Genomic DNA, 19,015 nt, shown 5'->3' with positions numbered 1-19,015 from the left:
TGATTTTTTTTTTTTTTTTTGAGTCAGAGTCTCATTTTGTTGCCCAGGCTGGAGTGCAGCAGTATGTTCACGGCCACCCCAGCCTTGACCTGCAGGGCTCAGTTGAGCCTTCTGCCTCAACCTTCCAAGTAGCTGGAACTACAAGTGTGCACCACCACATCTGGCTAATTTTCTTTATTTATTGTAGAGGTGAGGGCTTGCCAAGCAGCCCAGGCTGTTCTCGAACCCAGGGGCTCAGGCAATCCTCTCACTTCGGTCTCCCAAAGTGCTGGGATTATAGGCATGAGCCACTGAGCTAGGCCTGGTGCTTTGATTTTTATATATTCAATTTACTTTTTAAAAAGACCAGACCTGAATCCCTTATAATTTTCTACAAGTAAAACCCATGGAGTGCTTTTTTTCCTTAAACACTGAGTAAAAATATTTTTAAAAGCTTTATTTTGAAAAAAGTGATGTCTTCTGAACTACGTTGCCCTGAACTATTTAAGTCGGTGGTTGATTATTTAAATATGCTGCAGTTGTTCGTATCATTTAATTTGTTCATCGACCCCAGCAGTGTCTTTAAGAATCTCACCGCCAGGCTCTGATCTGCCCTGAGGATGCAGAGAGGAACAGGAGAGCATTCCTGTTTCCATCTGCCCTCAGACACAGAAACGGTGATCTAGAGCCATGAAAAGCAAAACTGCTGCCGTGATATTTGTTCCCAGTAACAGAGGGACAGGCTTCCAAGGGTGTCCCCATACCACTTGCGAGCCACACTTCCTCAGGAGGTCCTCAGACACGTTCAGTAACGAGTCATCGAGTAAAACACTACTTCCTTACCGTTCGTTCGTTCATTTGAAAAATATCTCTGAGCACCCACACCCTGCTGGGCCCTGTTCTAAGTGCTTGGGATTCAGCAGCATCTCAGGACTAAGGTCGACGAAATGTGTCACCGTACTTACCGAAACCTTGCCTTCATGGAGTTTGCATTCTGAGAGACAATTAATCGGCTGACAATAAACTGTGAACATAGGAAGTAAGTAAATGATAGAGTGTGGCCCAACATGGACAGAGCTGTGGAGAACTTCAGGAGCAGAGGTCGGAGGAGGGGCGGGTGTCCTTTATAGCCGCGGTCATGGTAAGGTGTGGCTGCGTGTTGATGGCGGCTGGCAGCTCTCCATGGGCTGCTTCCCATCTCCGTCGGCCCCCCCAGAGGGCCCTCCTCCACGCTGGGGGTCGCTTCTCTCCGTGCAAGTCCTGGGCCACACATGGGAGCCCTCAGCCAGGCCCCGTCCAACCACCACGGAAGCCCTGCCCGCCTCCCGGCCCTGCCCTCCCAGCATCCCTGGCTGCTCGGGGGCTGACCCTGCTCTTTGGAAGGCCTCGCCATGTGAGCAGCAAACGTGCTCATGCCCTCTCCATGTGTGTGGCATCAGTCTTGACTTCTGAACCAGATCGGGGTGGTCAGGGCCAGCCTTGCTAACGAACAAAGTGTTTAAAATAAATGAGCGGATTATTTTGCAGGATCTGTAGAGTGTCCCAGCCACGAGGACATGCCTGGCACGTGTTTGGGGGCAGCACAGGATCTCTGTGGTGAGAGTGGGGTGGGTCGGGCGGGGCCGGAAAAGTGAAACCTAGAGGTGCCTGGTGGATGGAGGGTCCTGTGGCCCAACGGCCAGGCAAGTGACTCCGAGTGAAGTGGGGAGTCACTGTCGAGTTCTGAGCAGAGAAGGGACCTGACCTGGTGTTCATTTCAAAGGCATGGCCCTGGCTGCCAGGACAAAACTTGGTCATGGGAGGAACGGCAGTGGCGGAGATAGCTGGGCAGGCTGCCGTCACCGGGAGAAAGGTGGCGGAGGCTCTGGCCGGGAGCAGTGCTGGAGGTGATGAAGAGTCCTTGGGTCCTGGGTAGTTGGGAAGATGGAGCCTAGAATGTGCTGATGTGGCTTGTAGGGCAGTGAGAAGAGAGAGGAGTCAAAAGTGAGTTGCCCTTGGCTGAAACGGGAGACGACAGGGGCCGTTCTCTGGGGAGGAAGGAAGTAACATCTGGGACAGTTGTTTGAAACGTCCCTCAGCTGGGCAGTAGGAGATGCCAGACATTCCAGGGGTCTTTAGAATACAGACCATGGGATGCAAGTGTACCAACAGAAGGAAGGGACCCCTGTGTCAGGTTCTGGATATGCCGACCCTCGACTTGGTGATGTATCAATAAAAATGCAACAATAAAAACAATACAAACAAATGATTCAATATGCCAACTAAAGTACATAAACAACATTTAAAGCCTCAATCTGGGATGAGCCCCCAGGGAGTGTGAGGAGACGGAGGAGAGGAAGGGACTGAGCCCTGTGTGTGTCTGGCAGGGAGACCGGGGGAACCCAGACAGAGAGCCTGAGAAGCCGCCAGCAAGGCAGAAGGAAGCCAGGGGATTCTGGAGTCCCGAGGGCCCTGGAGAAGGGTGTCAGGGAGAAAGGAACGATCAGCTGCACCGTGAGCCACTACAGATTGAACGAGGACAGAGACTTGGCCCCTGGGTTTAGCCACGTGGAGGTCACTGGTACCCTCCTGGAGTGACTGTGGGGGTGACGGGTGAGGATCCCGTGGAGGGTGGTGCATGAGAGCATGGAGAGGGAGGCATGGGGGCTCCCGGATGAGACGGTTATTTGGGGAGCTCTGCTGAAAAGGAGGGTGGAGAGGGGTGACGGCGGCTGGTAGAAGGGAGGTCACGTTCTCTCGAGGTGGGAGAGATGACGGGTCACATGGATGCGAACAGGACCCTGCAGAGAGGGCACACGTGACGTGCTGGCAGGGTAGAGCACAGCAGGACAGAAGCCCCACCCAGGCTTCTCCTTCTCTAAGTAGGATAAAGTTGTCCTCCCCCTCGGGAATCCAGAAATTTCTTAGGGACAGGCCAGAAGAGCCTGAGTCACCTGAGAGACATCAGCTCCCATGGGACATGCAGACCCCGGAGGGGCTAACTCCAGATGGATACTGGCACTGCAGGCGGGAGCAAGACAATGCTGGGGCTGTCCTGGGGGATTGTCGGGGAGAGGCGGGACCCCACAGATAGCCGCCCCCACCGAAGACGGCACAGGGCCAGCGGTGAGCCACACGAGCCAACAGCCAGGGCGGAGAGCCAGGCACACGAGGACCGACCCCCCCCAGGAAGAGGGCTGGCAGAGACAGAGGAGCGAGATGAGGGAGGAAGGGGCAGGTGGGCTCAGGCGGAGCCAGGAGGGACCCGGGAGCGAAGAAGTGGAGTGGCCGGGCAGGAAGGAGAGCCCTCCAGCCCCGGTGAAGACTGAGGTGGACGTTCTCTCCTTAGCTTTCTTCATGCATGGCAGAATTCCGTGCGTTCCGTGCCACTGGGTCAGGATTTGGAGGGGGCTGAGACTTCAGGTTTGGGGTTGTCATTCTCTGGACATGGGGTGGCTCGTGGGTGTGTCCTGCAGGGACGTCAGGTCGGCAGGCCCCCTTTGGCTGAAGGCGCATGACCGTCTCACCCGCATGAGCCGGACGCAGGCTGGTCCACCCCCACTGCACTAGGCCTTGATGACGGTTGAGCCCTTGGGTTTATAACTCCTGTGAAGTAGGCTGTTTCTTACTAAGCCAGATGTTCAAGAGACCCATGGCATTCTTCTCACTGATTTCTTTTTGGAAAAACATAATTGTTTTGCATTAGATATATTATTTATATTAACATGTAATGGGTTTACTTTTTTTTTTTAAAGGAATTAATAAACATAAAGGAAGTTAAAAAGTGTTTAGTTTAATTCTAAATGTGGTAGATGCCACATGGTGGAGCTCATTGGGGCTCTTAGTAATCTTTAGGCGTGTAAGCCTTGAGGGTCATTGGCTGGGAGTATTGTCACATCATCACTGTCGCAAGGGCACAGTGGCAGGTGCTGGCCGTAGGACTCAGCGTCATCACAGATCGTGTTCCCCAGAGGAGTTTGAAGGGAGAAGAAACTACAATTTCCCATAGAACTGTTTTTCTCCAAACTATCTCAGCGACAAGAGCGACCCCAAAGGCCCTTGCCTTTCTTGTGGGGTGGTCACAGCCGCGGAGTGGAGGAGATGAGTGATGGGTTTTTAGGACAGAGGAAAGATACGAGAAATGCAGTCACAGAATGACACAGAAGGGCCATCACACCGGCCTTTGCGGATGGCCAGGCGGGCATAGGCAGCGACGCGGCAGGCGTCGGGGCTGCCCTGCGGGACGCAGGCTCCTGGCCCTTGGGAGGAGACCCGGAAGCTCTGCTGCCCTGCCTTCCTGGAGCTGAGTGGCCTTGAGGGAAGGCCGCCTGCTGACACGAGCGGGCATCTGTGAGAGCCTCTCCCGAGAGCCTGTGCGTGGGCGCTGCTGAGGGCTGTGCCCCGTCCCCTTTCCAGACGACAGCTGGCTTGCCATCTCGTGACACTTCAGATAAAGTTTTGTGTCAAGGAAATTGAAAGGCACATTCCCCAGGGCGACAGGTAGAGAGAGCTGCAAGGATTTTATGAGAACAAACTGACCATTTTTGTCGTGAATGTTAATAAGAAATGAATGGGATCAAAGTATTCAGACTGACTTTCTACCGCTTCTAGGGTGACCTCTCTCTTCCCAAGTCCTGTCTTTTTCTAGAGAGAGAAGAATAAGTGTTCCCCTCTATTCTCCTTTCTGTTTAATGTATTCTATAAGTGGGGAAACACTTGAGCCTTTTGATTTTGTGTCAGAATGAAATGTCCTTCCTTTGGGGTTTGGACTGTTGGTGGTGGGTGGCCCTCCTGTCTCTTCCACCTGTCTCGCGTGGAGGAGAAACACTGCGCATGTGAGCGGTGCTGGGTGGATTAGACCATGTGGTATGTCCAGTGTTTTATTCATCAAGTTCTTGGTTTAGCAAGTTACCAGCCCTCATACTTCTCTTGAAATCAGACCTTGGCCTTCAGGATCGCAAGGCTGGAATGGGCCCCGCTTACCTTTTCCAGGGCCTTCTAGAAGCCCCTGAGTCAGCAGGCTTAGAGATGGCGCAGGCTTAGAGATGGCGCAGGCTTCAGGCAGGGTGTGGGGAAAGGGCACGTTGCCTCTGCTACTCACACAAACACCTGCGTGTTGCCACATTCCTGCTTGTTTGTTTAGCTTTATTTTACATAAAACCAGGTGACATAGCCGTAAACGAGACTTAGAAAATGTTCTACAAAAACCTAAACCACTTCAATGGCTCAGCAAAATCTTTTTTTTTCTTTTTTTGAGTTGGAGTCTCACTCTGTCACCCAGACTGGAGTGCAGTGGCATGCTCACGGCCACCACAGCCTCGACCTGCTGGGCTCAGGCGATCCTTCCGCCTCAGCCTTCCCAGCAAAACCTTAGTTTCGAATTCAGTCATTGCTGAAAGGTTGGGATGCTGGTTAACAACTTTAAAAACTTCGATTTAGCCTCCTGCCTCCCTGGCCAACGCAATGCACTGATATGGTTAGAGCTGGCACATGTCACTTACCTTCTGTTTGCTGGGCACATCCCTGCTGGTGGGTCGGCTCCGGGGGCGGGGACCTTACCTGCCCTGGTTACTGTACTCATGGCCCTGAGGTTTCTTCCTGGCCCACATCAGATGCTCGGTCTGTGTTTTTGAGCAAATGAGAGAGTAAAGCCCTAATTTAATCCCTGCAGCAACCTCATCTGATGACATCTGCCACACCCTCACCACCCCTGCTCTGTAGATGAAGCGGTTGGTGATTGGGGCTCCCCGCCCACACAGCCAGTGCCTGGCCAGGTGGGATCTGAACTCTGTGCCCCCAGCGAACAGAGTCCTAAAAGCGTAGGCTATCCCAGATGGATTTCAAACATTTTTGTTTTTTAAAAAGCAGAAGAAATACAATTAGATAATGAAAGCTCTAGAAAAAGACTTCTGAAATTAGAACTGACTACAAAGAAAACATTGTCAACTGATCTGTAAAATGTTTTAATTTTTGTAAGTATAAAAAACCCCCTCGCAGCCACGATATGTAGGAAAACAACATTGTACTTATAGTAAATATAACAAGTAATTCTTATCATTTTACATAAAGTTGCTGATAAAATTGATAAAAAGACACTACTGATAAGTGGTCCAACACGTAACTTTTTATCCAAAGGAGGATAACTAGTGTATGGACACACAGAAAAACACCTACCCCCTTATAAAGTCAAGTGAAAGCAGTGAGTGAGGTGGAAATTTCCCCCTGAAAGTTCCTCCAGGATCGTATTTCCTGACAGTTTCTCTTCCAGTTTCCCATTGAGAGATGTCAGGATTCAGAAAGACAGAACAATGCAAAGCCTGAGCGTTCTGAACCCTAAGGAGAATGGCTAGGCTTCCACAAGTCTTTTCCCAAATAGTACCCGGATGAAGGTGGACTGAGACCCACAGGGTCAACCATACCCACTGTGTGCCCTGAGAGAAGCAAGAGAAGTCAGGGCTCAAGAGGGAGGGGGAGGAGGCTGGCCTCCGACACCCAGCACACGACTCACAAGGCTCACCCTCACGACATCACGACATCGGCTAGTCCTGCTGCCTCGGGGGCCGGAACTGCTCCACCAACGGAGCAATTCAAGAGGAGACACGCAAGGGAGTTGGATGGACACACTATCCAGTTGGCTCCCACTGGTCTTCCTTGTTGTAAACACCATGACGAGCATCTTGTGGTGTGCAGAGTGTTCTGCATTTTGAATTTTGTTTTGGAATGCATTTTCAGTAGAAGGCAGCTCTTGATACCATCTTTATTTTTTTTTTAAGATAGAAAAGTTTATTTAAAAGTAAATTAGAAGCCGGGCTCGGTAGCTTAGCCTGTAATCCCGTGCCTTGGGAGGCTGAGGTGAGTGAATTGCCTGAGCCCGTGGGATCAAGACCCGCCTGGGCAACTTGGTGAGACCTCATCTCTACAATAAATCAAAAAATTAGCCGGGCGTGGTAGCGTGCGCCTGTAGTTCCAGCTACTCGGAAGACTGAGGCGGAAGGATCGCCGGAGCCCCCCAGGTCGAGGCTGCGGTGACTGGGAGCGGCCACTGCACTCCAGTCTGGGCGACAGAGTGAGACTCCAACTCAAAAAAAAAAGGAAATTAGAGAGAGAAAGAGAAAGATGAGAGGAGATTCACCTCCCCAAGGTGGGGGAGGGGGCCAAAACCAGGAAGCATGGCAACGACCATAGCTCAGAGAGCACATGGCCACACCAGAGCCTAGCAAGGCAGTGGCCACTGGCTGCTTGTGGTTGAGTCCTTTTAACCATTCCCCTAGACGGGGAAGATCATTAAGGCGACTGGGTGGTGGTCTGCTTCCATGTCATCGCAAAGGGGCAGGCAAGTGCAGATACTGGTGATGACCAACAGGCAGATGGGTGGGTTAGTCACATGGTTGCTGCCATGGTGGGGCTTATCTGTGTCACATAGTTCACAGAGGGCTGATTAGGTTCACCCTGGGGGGTGGGGTGGGAGGATTCCTGCAAGAGACTTGTTAGACATTTGCGATTCACACACTCAGACATTATGTTTTGGACTGTGGCGTCCGTTAGAAATGTGGTGTGCTGCGGGGAGGGAGGACACAGTGGCTACAGTGACTTCTGGGTGGAGCTACAGGCAGTGGGAGCCTCCCCGCCCCGGCCGCGTCTAGGGTCTTTGTTCCCTCGCGGCGCTGCCAGACCCCAAGAAGCAGCAATCCAGCCCCAGAGTTTCCGGGCGAAGCGGCAGGCAAAACGTACCCTCACCCCAGAAGGCTGGAGAATCCCGTTCTCATGGATGGAAAAAGCAAATGCACTCATTCTGAAGCTGACACGTTTTGTTTTAGATATTGGGAAAATTCACTCATTCTTCTCTTCACTCATTTTCATTTAAGATATTCTTTAGTTTTGATTAATCCCAGCCGCTATGCTAGTGCTGCATTTCAGTAGGGACTAGGACAAATTAGCCGTAAAGAAACATACAGGCAGTGAAATCACGTGGCACGCACGAGTGGTTGGTGAAGGCTGGGACCACCAGGGCCTGAGTCGGTGACCTAGCAGATTTGGGGTGACGGGGGTGTGTGAGGTCTGCTGTAGAAAGAGACTTCGGAGATAGCATACACCTGCCACAAGTATAATGCTGACCACGTTTCAAATGTGTTTTCTGTTTCAGTGCGGCGATAGTATACTCCACGCTCAGACTTCTCCAGGACTCAAAACTTTTTTTAAAGAAGGGAGTGCGAGATGTCACAGAGAATCCGCTCTCGCCAGGAGCTTCTGTATGTATGGATTTCACGTCTGTACTTACAATACTTACTACATAATAACTATTGCCATGCTAGGAAATTGTCTAAGTAATTATTTAGATCAAGCAAAGGGGTCATGTAGGAAAAACATTGGATCAGGAATAGAAAGATCAATGTCAAGTTCAGCTGATGTGCTGTACTCACTGGTGTATCTGGGGCAAGACCCTGCATTTTGTAAAACAATTCTGTGGCCTTATATGTGAGTGGATGGGATTGAACATGATAATCCCTGGTGCCCTGTCAGTTGCATTGGGACAGACATCTAGGAGTGACCTGCAGGTGGGTTGTGGCACAGACTTCGAGTGAGGGCGACCCCTGTGCGGGTTCCTGCTTGGGGTCTTGTGGTTGGATTCTTCCACTTAAGCTCTCAAATCTGTGTGGCAACGGTGTCATGCATGTTGTGACTGGACTTTGATAAGACCAGTAATTGTAACAATATGAGGTCATTCAGGGTTAAGCTGTAAAGACTCACTGCATGGAACCCTTGCTCATTATTTTAAGCATTACTAACAAAATCGCTGATGTCTAGCAGCATTACAAATTAGCAAAATGAATTGTCCTCATTTCTCACTATTTTAAAAGCAATAAAAATGCTAAGAAGCAATCTAATTCTCAAACTTGACTTTGAACAGTGGTTGTCAACTTAGGGTGGCTTTGCCTCCCAGGGGACCTCTGGCCATGTCTGGAGGTGGTTTGATGGTCATAGCTGGGCCAGGCACTGTCGGCATCTACTGGGCAGAGGCCAGGGACTGCTGAACATCCCGTGATGCACTCGACAGCTCCCACAGCCACCTGGCCCAGAATGCCTGTCAGCAGTGCCAAGGTTAGGAGCTCAGTGTAGATAACGTGGCCTGGCTTGTCCTTGGTCACAGGAGCTGAGCACTCAGAGATCCTGTTATCTTTATGGGGGCACTGTCTGTGTTGCTAACCCAAGTCCTAAGCTCCTGGAGTGCTCACCGTGATGCCCAAGTCCCCGTCGGCCTGAGGACACTTTTAGAACAAAAGTGTGATTTTTCCAGATGATGTTAAAGTTCCCTGATGTCCACGAGGGACTCTCTGGCAGAAGTGCCCTTTCACCCCCTCCAGGCTCTGGACATCTGCCCCTCCCCCCTTATAGAGTGTCATGTTGAGGCCAGCCAGCCAGTGGTGGTGCCTGTTTGGGGTGGGGGCAGCAGCGTGCCCAGTGGACGGAGACTGTGGATGGAGACTCAGGAAGACGCAGGCTTGACTCTCACCTCTGTCAAAATATGATGGGGTGAAGCAAGAGAGTGAATCTCGTGATGTCTCGGCTCTCCCAGCTGTGAAATGTGGTTGTTAGGAGGGTTAAATGGGATGCCATCTACACGACACGGAGTATAGGGCCTGGCTGTGTAGACGTTAGCGGGCATTGCTTATTATTTTTCAGCCCTTAAAGTGATGTTCACAAAAACTTTTGATGGCATGGAGACTGCTAATGACATAACCTGCAATGAAAAATACAGATGACGGACAATTTTCAGCAGAGGGTAGAGAGGAAAGCTGGGCCCGCACACCAGAACGACACACCAAAACGGATTGTGGGGCTGTGGCTGATTATGTGTATTTTACAGAATAATTTCTAACTTTAAAATTGTAACACTGTGAAGTGACACTGGGTGCCTTTTAAACGCTTTCATCACATTCAGCTGTAGGCTAGAACTTTGATTTTGTGAAATGGAAAGACAGTCTCGTTGCAATATTGTTTAGGCCGCTGAAAATAAAGACGACCCGGAGTTTTTAGACCCCATCTCCCTGAATGCCCGCGAGTACTTCAGCATCCACCTGTGGCTGAGGTGCCGCCTGGCGCTGGTGACGGCGTTCATTGCACAGATCCGTGGCATTGGAATCGTGAAAGGTACGAGTGTCCTGTGTTCTTAGTCGAAGTTTTCATAGAAATCGGTTTTGTGTAGGTGAAGGAAGTCTTACTTGTGTGACATGTCTTATTCAAATGGTAGCATTTTATGACCGTCTAACTTGACCTACTTCTGGAATTAAAAATCCCGCTTATCAAACAAGAATGCTCATTTAGTCCTTTGTGTCCCTGAAAGGGGGCACGTACCACCATTGCGCCTGGCATGGGCGGAGGCCCCCCAGGTCGAGCACCAGCCTCCTTGAGTTGCTGGGAGCGCTGACTCTGCTGCCTTGCCCCGGGGCGAGGTGCGAGTCTTTCTTGGCCGAGCCTCTGAATCCCCTGCGCCTCCCTTTCCTTCCTCTGCGTGATAGGGTAGCCGTGCCTACTTCCTAGGATGTCGTCGGTACACGGGAGCGTATCGAGTTCTCGGGTCATGGGGTGGCACGTGGAAATGCCAGCTCTTGCAGCGATGCCCCACTGCCTGCTTGCATGCCTCTGTCCACGCCCCAGACTCAGGTGTCTCGTGTGACATCATCGTTGCTTGGCAGCTCGGGAAGGTCCTGAAGTAGCCCCCGAATTAGTCTCTTCTCCACGTTTCCCTCTTCACGCCCTCTCGTTCTCTGACACCAACAGTTTCTGTGTCAAGCGCCGGGGACACCACCCACGCGCCCTTTCTCACTGCCTCCCCGTCTTTTAAGCAGCTGTCTTCCTGTTGCAGAGGACGACGTGACCGACTGCATGGGCCTCATCAAGGAAGTGTGCTCGGAGGCCAGGGGCGCCGGCGACGCAGAGCTGCAGGCCGAGCTCCTGACGCAGGCCGTGGTCCTCGGCCTGCAGGAAAAGCACCTGAAGGCGGACATCACGGGGCACCTGCAGGTGGGGTCTGTGGCGAGGGCGGCTCCCATCGGAGCGGGGCGGTTCCCTGGGTGCTGAGTTCCACGAGGTGCTGAGAGCGTCACAGCCGGGCGGCTCACTCCGCCTGGGGAATACTCTGTCTCAACAGGATGTGATACATTTGCTTGGAGGGCGTGAGTTTCTTTCTCCTCAGTCATGGTTGACCCTGGCGAGGAGCCTCGTTTTGCTGGATGACTTGACCAAGGCCGAGAGACTCAAGGAATCGCCCCCTTCAAAGGCAGAAAAGTTGAATTTGCTGACTCGGGCTCACAGCATTCTCACTGAGCAGGTGAGATGCTTCTGCGTCCACAGACCCAGAAATGTACTTTTGGGTCTTGTCTTATTGCAAACCACACTCAACAATTGCTCATTGCAATGTCTTCTTGTAGATGCTCACTTTAGGAGAAACCATTGAATCTCCTTTATCAGACACTGAATATGCAAGTCCGCTACAGCCTCTCAAGAATGTCTACCTTCCTCATGTCATGCTCTTGGCCAAGATAAAGATGAGGCTTGGTAAGAACTCGGGAAGCAGATACTGCTCTAGGGTAGCTGATGGACCATTGTGGTTATTGTCAGGCCGCTGTCATGTGAGCACGTGTGAAAGGGACAGGCTTTCCCGGGAAGGCGCCTGGTCCCAGAGGCAGGAAGGCTGGGGTGGGGGTGCAGCTGGGAGGCCGGGGCCTGGGCTCTCCTCTGGCATTCCTGCTTCCTGGCTGTCAGACCCTGGACGTCACTGATGCTCCCGGACCCCAGGGCCTCCCCTGCAGATGGGACAGGCGGCCCTCCCTGTGCGCGGTGTCACTGCGTGCTCCCCCAGCGGGTGTGGCTCCATGGCTGTGGTTTCTTGCGCCCTGTGTTGTCCCTGTGACCTGCCTTGCTTTTATTCCTCTATCTGTGTCAGTCTGATCACGTCGTTTTTGTCCCCGTGTCCCTGTTGCTGTCACAGGCGTTTGCTGTGCTCTTCCCTTCCCGGCCCTCAGCTCCCACGCGTGTCCCCAGCCCCGCTGTGGCCGCCACCCGAGGGCACCTTGGGGGGCGCATTTTACTTGCCCGCTCAGCCCGCCATCTGGAGTCCAGCCCCAGAATTTTTCCTCCGTCCCTTACTCTCCAGCTCCTCGATTTTACTGAGATAATTTAGCACTTTAGGTGCAAAGCAGATTTCCTTCCTTTGAGAAGGGACTCCGTTGAGAGCGCACAAAGCCCAGTCTTGGTCGCCCGCCCGCGGGTCCCGGTGTGGCCCTGCCTCCGCCTCTCGCTCCGCCTCCGGAGTCCCAGCGCTTTGGGCCTGGGCTCTGCCTCACAGGCTGCCGGTCGCGTCTCCCAGCCAAGCGTCTCCCTCGGGTGCTTCTGCACCCGTGCTCCTGCCTTCCGGCACGTGAGCGTGCGCCCTCAGCTCGGCCCAGAACCTCAGGTGGCCTCAGCCCGAGGATTTGATCGCTCTGAACGTTGCCAGCCCAGTCTCAGGGCTGGCCTGCTTGTTCTTTTCTTCATGCAGGACACCTGTTCTTTCTGTCTGAGAACATGCAAGCGTCCCCGCTTATCTCTGTAGCTGGGGGCTTTGCTAGCATGTCTGGCATGCGTCTTTCCTTTCCCCGCCTGGAGCTCAGCCAGCTCTCTCCCCGTGAAAGGCCTCCAGTGCCGAGGGTCTCTTCCGGCTTAGTCCCTGGTTGGCCACTCTCTGCTCCTCAGCTTCCTGGTTTCACATCTCAAGCGTGTGACCTAACTGCCTTCTGCCTCAGTTTCCTCATTCCAGAATGGGGACATCTTAGTCTGTTGGGCTTTGCAACAAAACACCTTAGACCCAGTGGTCGATGACCATCAGAAACTAATTGATTGCCATCCCAAAGGCGGGAAGTCCAGGAACAAGGCGGGGCAGGTTCTGTGTCTGGCGAGGCCTTTCCGGTCCTCACATGGCGGGAGGGGCCTCCTTCATCAGGGAACTGATCCCATTTGGGAGGGCTCCACCCTCATGACTTCATCACCTCCCGAAGTCCCCACCTCTTTTTTGAAAAAAATTTTTTATTTATTATAAAGATGTGGGGTACAGTTAAGGGTTCAGTGTATAAACACCGATCATGCAGGTCCCCTTGTGGATGGGGCGTGCCCCTCCCTCCCCTAGCAGTTTCCTCAACTGCCAGTCCCACCCCCCCCGACAGTTTTCCACTACTGTTCCACTACTGCCAATCACTTTCTTATAGCTTTATAATTGTTCAAGGTCTTAATGCCATTGCCATGGGGTTAGGTTTCAGCAGAGGGATTTTGAGGTGCCACAGACATTCGGGGGATGTCATGGCACTTACCTCAAAGGACTGTTAAGAAGATTCCATGAGCACTGCTCGATGTTGACTGTTGTTATTTATATGTCAAGTCTTGGCGTGTCTCCCAAAGCCATTGTCTTTTCTCTCCCAATTTGCTTTTGTTTTTGTCACCTGTGACTTGGGCTGCTTCTGCTTGGTCTTTCTGATCATTAGTTTGGTTTTCGGCATCGATCCGCTTTGGATTGTCTGAAACCGTCATACCTCTATTCGTGCCCCTGCTTTTGCCTCACACTTGTTGTGTGACCCTCAATCAGCTTGTCTGCCGGACGCTGCCTGTCCTCTTGCGGCTGCTGGATCTTCTTTGCTGGACTGTTTTGCTGGGCCTCATCCCTGGGCCCAGGTCCAGCTGCTGGATTCAACTCAGCAGAGGCAAGACCAGGAGTGGCTGCAGTGGGTCGCTCTGCCCCGTGGTTGGCTCTGGGCCGGCCTTCAAGGGTCCATCCCCTGCCGGGCGCCCAGAGAAGTGGCCAAGGCCAGCATCCTTCAGCTTTAGGAACCGAGAGGACTGAGGCCGTCCGCGGGGCCCTCGCAGCTCCCGGAACCCGAGGCGCAGCCGGCCAGAGCTGCCCTTCCTCAGAGTATCCCCCAGACGCTGTCTCTGACCTTTGACCCCCAGGCCGCCTGCTTTGGTTCCCAGGCCCATGTCTGTCCTGCCCATCGTCTTCTAGGGCAGGGGACTGGTGGGGGCGGCAAGCAGGTGCACTGCAGCTCCTGCCTGTCAGTACCTTCCCTTCTTCCTTCTGCTCTTCCATCTCACAATTACTGAGAGTGTTATTCTATCACCACCTGTGAACTTACGGCTTTACACGAACGAATTTCCTTCTGTCTGGAGACTCCTCGCTTCTGAAATCGGGCCTTCTCTTTGGGCCTCTCGGATTCCTCCCAGCTTGCTGATCTCATGGGAGTGATTTGTCTGTATTTTTAGTTCACAATTTCTTATATTATCAGGATATTTGATTTCTATGGGAGCTTTAAGTACAGATTGCATTAAATCATACAGATTGCATTAAATCATAGAGGTTGCACTGAATCCTACATCTTGTGCAAATTCCGATGTATTCTCTGCTCTTCTGACTCACTGATCTGGAAGACACGTCACCGCCCGACGACAGTGCTGTTTCTGTGTTTTGATGCCCTTGAGGCCAAACAGCTTGCTTCCGGGCACATTACTTTAGATACAGACCTAACAAAGCCAAAAGCAACCTTTTCTGTCAAAACAACTTCAGCCTCGTGTCCTTTTCATCCTTTTCATAGAGTTGGTGTTTACTGGAAAAGGAGCATTTCTGTGTCACAAAGCACAGAACACCTGTGCCTTAATGCTTTCCTGACAGACTTTCTGTGTCGTGCAGATGGTATCCCCAGAGTGAGGCGCTGAAATCTTTTTCTCTTTGTGGAAGCCTCTGGTAGAAAAGGCATTTTGAGATTATTTAAAACAAAAGTGAACACCATGACTCTGTGGGATTCTCTTTTCTGCTGATGACTCCGTGCAGCAGCCCTTCACGTGCAGTCAAGTTCTGTCATGATGACACTGTGTAAGCACCGTGGCCCTTGTCTGGTTGAGGTGACCCAGTCCACAGCAGGCAGCTTCTGTCATGTTCAACAGTCACCGCCTATCAATAGTCATTTGCAGGTTTGATGGGGAACGACGTGCAACCCCGGGTGTCTCCTGACGACCTCGTCTTAGTGACATGGACAGGCTTTGTAGGGCATCGTGAGGTTTGAGAGCAGAAGAAGATGTGGGGGTGTGTCCTTCATTTTAAACATGAGAAAACACGCTGGAGATGTATCAGAGATAAGGTTTCCAGGAGTGTGCTTGTGGCTCGTTGACATTTTGGGTCTTGCGTGTCTTCAAGACGCTTCCTGGGTGCTGCAGAGACCGCGAGTTTGTGCGGGGCCCGTGGTGGAGAGCAGCATGGTCACTGGGGCCTGTCGCGAGCCCAGCGCAGCTCACTGTCCCTCCCAACTGCTTTCCTGCAGGACACACGGTGGCCAAGCAGGTGTACGCCCGCCACAGAGGGAGGGAGCCCTCCCAGTGGCTCCCAGCCATGCGCCTGCTGGAGACAGCATGGAGGCTGTGCAAGATGGCAGCGGGGCAAGAGCCGGAGGTGGAGGCCGAGATCCTCTTCCAGAAAGGTCAGGTGCACTTGGGGCCAGGACGGGGCAGCGAGGTGTGGCACTGACTACGGGCTTCTGGAGAATCTGTCCTTCCCTGCAGAAGCCACAGGCTGCACAAGGGCTTAGAGATAACTAACCCATGGTGCCTCCACCACGCTCAGTTTTAGGTAAAAGAGCACCGCTGACTTGTTTTTGTGTCTGCCAAGAAAAAAGCGCTGCCACCTGGTTGTTGTTGTAATTGCAATGGACCCTTCTTATACAAAGTTTCATGTTTAACTGAAAAATGGCAGATTCAGCCACTCGGCTGTCAACAGTATTACCTGATGCCTGGAAGATAACATTTTCTGCACTAGGTCATTACTGAGATACACATTTTGGTTCATTTCTGTCAGTCGGAGCTACATACCCATTTAAGTTAAAGAGATCTAGCACTCCTACACTTCACACGACACCTGTGCACACAATGCAGTCCTGTGATGTTCTTGTGGCCATTTTAGCCCTGATGATGGTGACTGACATCTTCTGCTGAGCTTCTGCCAGAGGAGCCCCGTAGTCAGCACTCAGCGTCTCCCGCTGCCACTTCTCCAGACAGCTTTCCCCACAGGCAGGCACAACTAAGCCCTGTGGACAGATAGGGACAGCGAGCTGCAGCCCGCTGGAGCAACTTCCAATAGTCAGCCGCAGCTAGTCCTGGTGCTGGAGGGGGCCTCACGCTGGCCAGCTTGGACCCTGCCCACAGGCTGTGTGGACACTGTGACTTCTTCTCGCAGTGGTGCTAAGGACCCCCCTTCCTGCCTGTAGCAGCCTGGGCTCTATGGTACCCTGCCTCTGCAGACCCAGCTCACCCGGGGGCTAGGAGCCAGGTACAAGCCGGACACCCTGTTATCACTGAGCGTTTTCAAGCAGTTGCTGACTTTTTAGGATTTATCATTTTCCTTGAAGTTTGTGATTTTTTTTTAAAATTTAAAAATGTTTTTAAATTTAAAAATGTTTTCAATTTATTCTTAATTGACAGATAAAAATGATGTATATTCGTGGGGTTGCATGTGAGATGTTTAGATGCATGCATGCATTGTGGAGTCATTAAACCAGGCTAAGTGGCATAGCCGTCATCTGACATGCTTGCTACCGTTTTGTGAGTGTGTGGTGAGAATGCTTAAAATCTACTCTCACGGCAATCTTCAAGTACACAATGCATCACCATAAATCGCAGTTACCCTGCTGTTCAACACGTCTCCAGCGCTTGGTCCTCCCATCTCCAGAGACTCTGTGCCCTTCGGCCAACATCTCCCCGTCCCACACCCTCCCACCCCCGATCTCAGGCGACCGCCACCCCACTCTGCTTCTGCAAGGTGGCTTTTTTAGCTTCCGCAGTTGAGTGAGATCTTGTGGTATCTGTTGTTCTGCCTAGCTTAGGACCACGTCCTCCAGACCCATCCGCGACAGTGCGAAGGGCAGGCTGCTGCTCTCAGAAGGGCTGGGCAGGCTTCTGCCGTGTGTGCACCCCCTTTCTGTAGCCACCCTTCCACTGAAGTCTCGGTGTCTTGGCTACTCTGAGCAAGGGCTGAAGCCCATGCGGGAGAGCAGTGTCTTCTCTGGTGCCCGCAGGGTGGACAGACGGGAGAGGGAGAGCGGACGCCGGAAGGGGAGTCCGAGACCCCGGACGGGAAGGAAGCACCACAGCCGGGTGTGGAGGAAAAGGGGCACCGAGAGCAGCGGCTTGCCCGGTGTCGCTGCTGGAGGCAGGGATGCCGGTGGGCTCTGCACACGGAAGCCGGGCAGCTTCCCCCCGGGCTCGCGGGGCAGCGAGAAGCAGTGGGCAGACCACCGCGAGGGCCACACGTCACACGTTCTGGACGTCAGCACGCGATGTCTCCTCTCAAGTTCCCGGAGACAGAAAAAGGAAGCGTCATCTGTGTGTATCCTTTTATTTCTTCAGGCAAAATAGAACGTCAGATGCTGATGGAAGAGAAATCCCCGAGTTCACAGCTGGAGAGTTTTTACGGAGCCATACAGCTCAGCCTGAGAAACGATCAGAACTCAGGGTAAAGCATGCGCTTTCCAGGGTTGCCAGAGGTGTGTTGGGCTTGAGGCCTGCGTTCTGGTGGCATTTGACTTCACAAGGCTGGAATGATTAGGGGTGCGTTTGGATTGAACCTCGGGTTCTGGTGGCGTTTGACCCCTCAAGGCTGGAATGACTGAGGGAGCCTTTCAAGGCCGGGCCAGCTGGGGGAGTCCGTGTCCAGCTTGTTGCTCTTGGCTCTGACCTGAGTCATCCTTTGCAGTAAGGGTGATGACGGCCATCGTTACCTGCCTGTTGGCCTGCACCAGATCTCCTGACAGTCCCAGGACTGCCGGGGCCTCCCCTGGATTACTGGCTTCTAAACCAGGGGATCCTCCCTTAGGTGTAAAGTTGTGTCTAGAAGGGTCATGTGGGGGTCATCCATCCGGCCACCAGAACCAAGTCTGGCCAAGTTAATTGTATAAAATTCACCTCTATATCGAGAGCAAGCCATCTTTATTACAACTGCACTGATGCAAGTGCCCTGATCCAGCTGAGAGGTTTGATGGCAGACACATAGACCTGGCCCGTGCCACATCAAGTCACTGCTTTCTGCATGCATAACTCTGCCTCTTTCAGTTTTTGTTAGCGTAGGAGGGTGGGGAGAGTGACCTGGCTTTCAAGGCAGAGTCCTCCTTCACTTCTTGAGTGCCTCGTGTGCCGGAACATTCCAGAATGGATTTGGGACTGGGCTTTGCAGTCACAGCATGGAGTGTAACCAGCACAGGACAAGGCAGAACGCCAGCCTCTTCAAGTAGGACGGGAGACACTAGCATCTATGGCCAAGCGTGCTCTAAGAGAGGGTGTGGGTTTGGGAGAGAAGATACTGGCTTTGCCAACTTTGACCTTTCATCAGCTCAGGAATTTTGACAAATGTTGCAGATAATTATGAGTGGTGCCGCTATTTACTAAGCACGATACGGTATCATTTTAGATTGATAAGAGATGCCTACCTAGAAATGGCCCTGTTGTATTTTCATCTGAAGAAGCCAAAGAGAAAAACTTCAGGACTACCATCCACACCTAAGGTAACAGCCAATTTTATTAGAAATTGTAAGTTAGTTGCCTTTGAGCTTGCTCATTGGTAACACTGAAATAATCTCATCATTGAAACAATGAGACTGAAAAAAAAAAAAAGAATGAGACTGACTTTCCTGTGTGACTTGGAAAAATTCCTTCATTGCTTTGCAGTTGAACTTGTCTTTAGTACCTCTCTGGGCATTTTCTGTAGGGCTCTGGAAACAGATTTCGTGCAGACACTTGTGCCTGTGGGCGTTGTCCATGAAACAGAGGTGTGTTCTGTGACACTAAAGCAATGAATTGTTAGTATTGATGAGGGAATTGCCGGAAATAGCGTATTGGTTAAGCAGATGGATGGCTAAGGTTTTCATACCGTTGTGGCCTGTAAACAGGCCCCCTCTGGGTGGGGTCCATTATTCATTCCTCGCACACCTACTGAGCATCTGTGATGGCCCAGGCACCTTTCCAGGGGAAGGTGTCAAAGCGGGGTCTGAGACAG

The 19,015-nt window shown here is 52.2% G+C and overlaps 1 protein-coding gene across 1 annotated transcript in view; it reads left to right on the top strand.

Moving 5' to 3' along the window:
* LOC103253411 (cilia- and flagella-associated protein 54) overlaps positions 1–19,015 on the top strand; it is a 125,465-nt gene that overhangs the window by 39,944 nt on the left and 66,506 nt on the right. Inside the window, exons 15-22 of the mRNA XM_021709194.1 lie at positions 8,102–8,207; positions 9,960–10,107; positions 10,823–10,980; positions 11,108–11,287; positions 11,388–11,514; positions 15,297–15,452; positions 17,374–17,479; positions 18,431–18,524. Of these exons, the coding sequence (XP_021564869.1) occupies positions 8,102–8,207; positions 9,960–10,107; positions 10,823–10,980; positions 11,108–11,287; positions 11,388–11,514; positions 15,297–15,452; positions 17,374–17,479; positions 18,431–18,524 (1,075 nt within the window). The remainder of the gene's footprint in view (positions 1–8,101; positions 8,208–9,959; positions 10,108–10,822; positions 10,981–11,107; positions 11,288–11,387; positions 11,515–15,296; positions 15,453–17,373; positions 17,480–18,430; positions 18,525–19,015) is intronic.

Source organism: Carlito syrichta, unplaced genomic scaffold (genome assembly GCF_000164805.1).
Source record: "Carlito syrichta isolate Samal-C Ts95f unplaced genomic scaffold, Tarsius_syrichta-2.0.1 Scaffold67297, whole genome shotgun sequence".
Lineage (NCBI taxonomy): Eukaryota > Metazoa > Chordata > Mammalia > Primates > Tarsiidae > Carlito > Carlito syrichta.
This window is presented reverse-complemented; position numbering and strand designations above follow the sequence as displayed.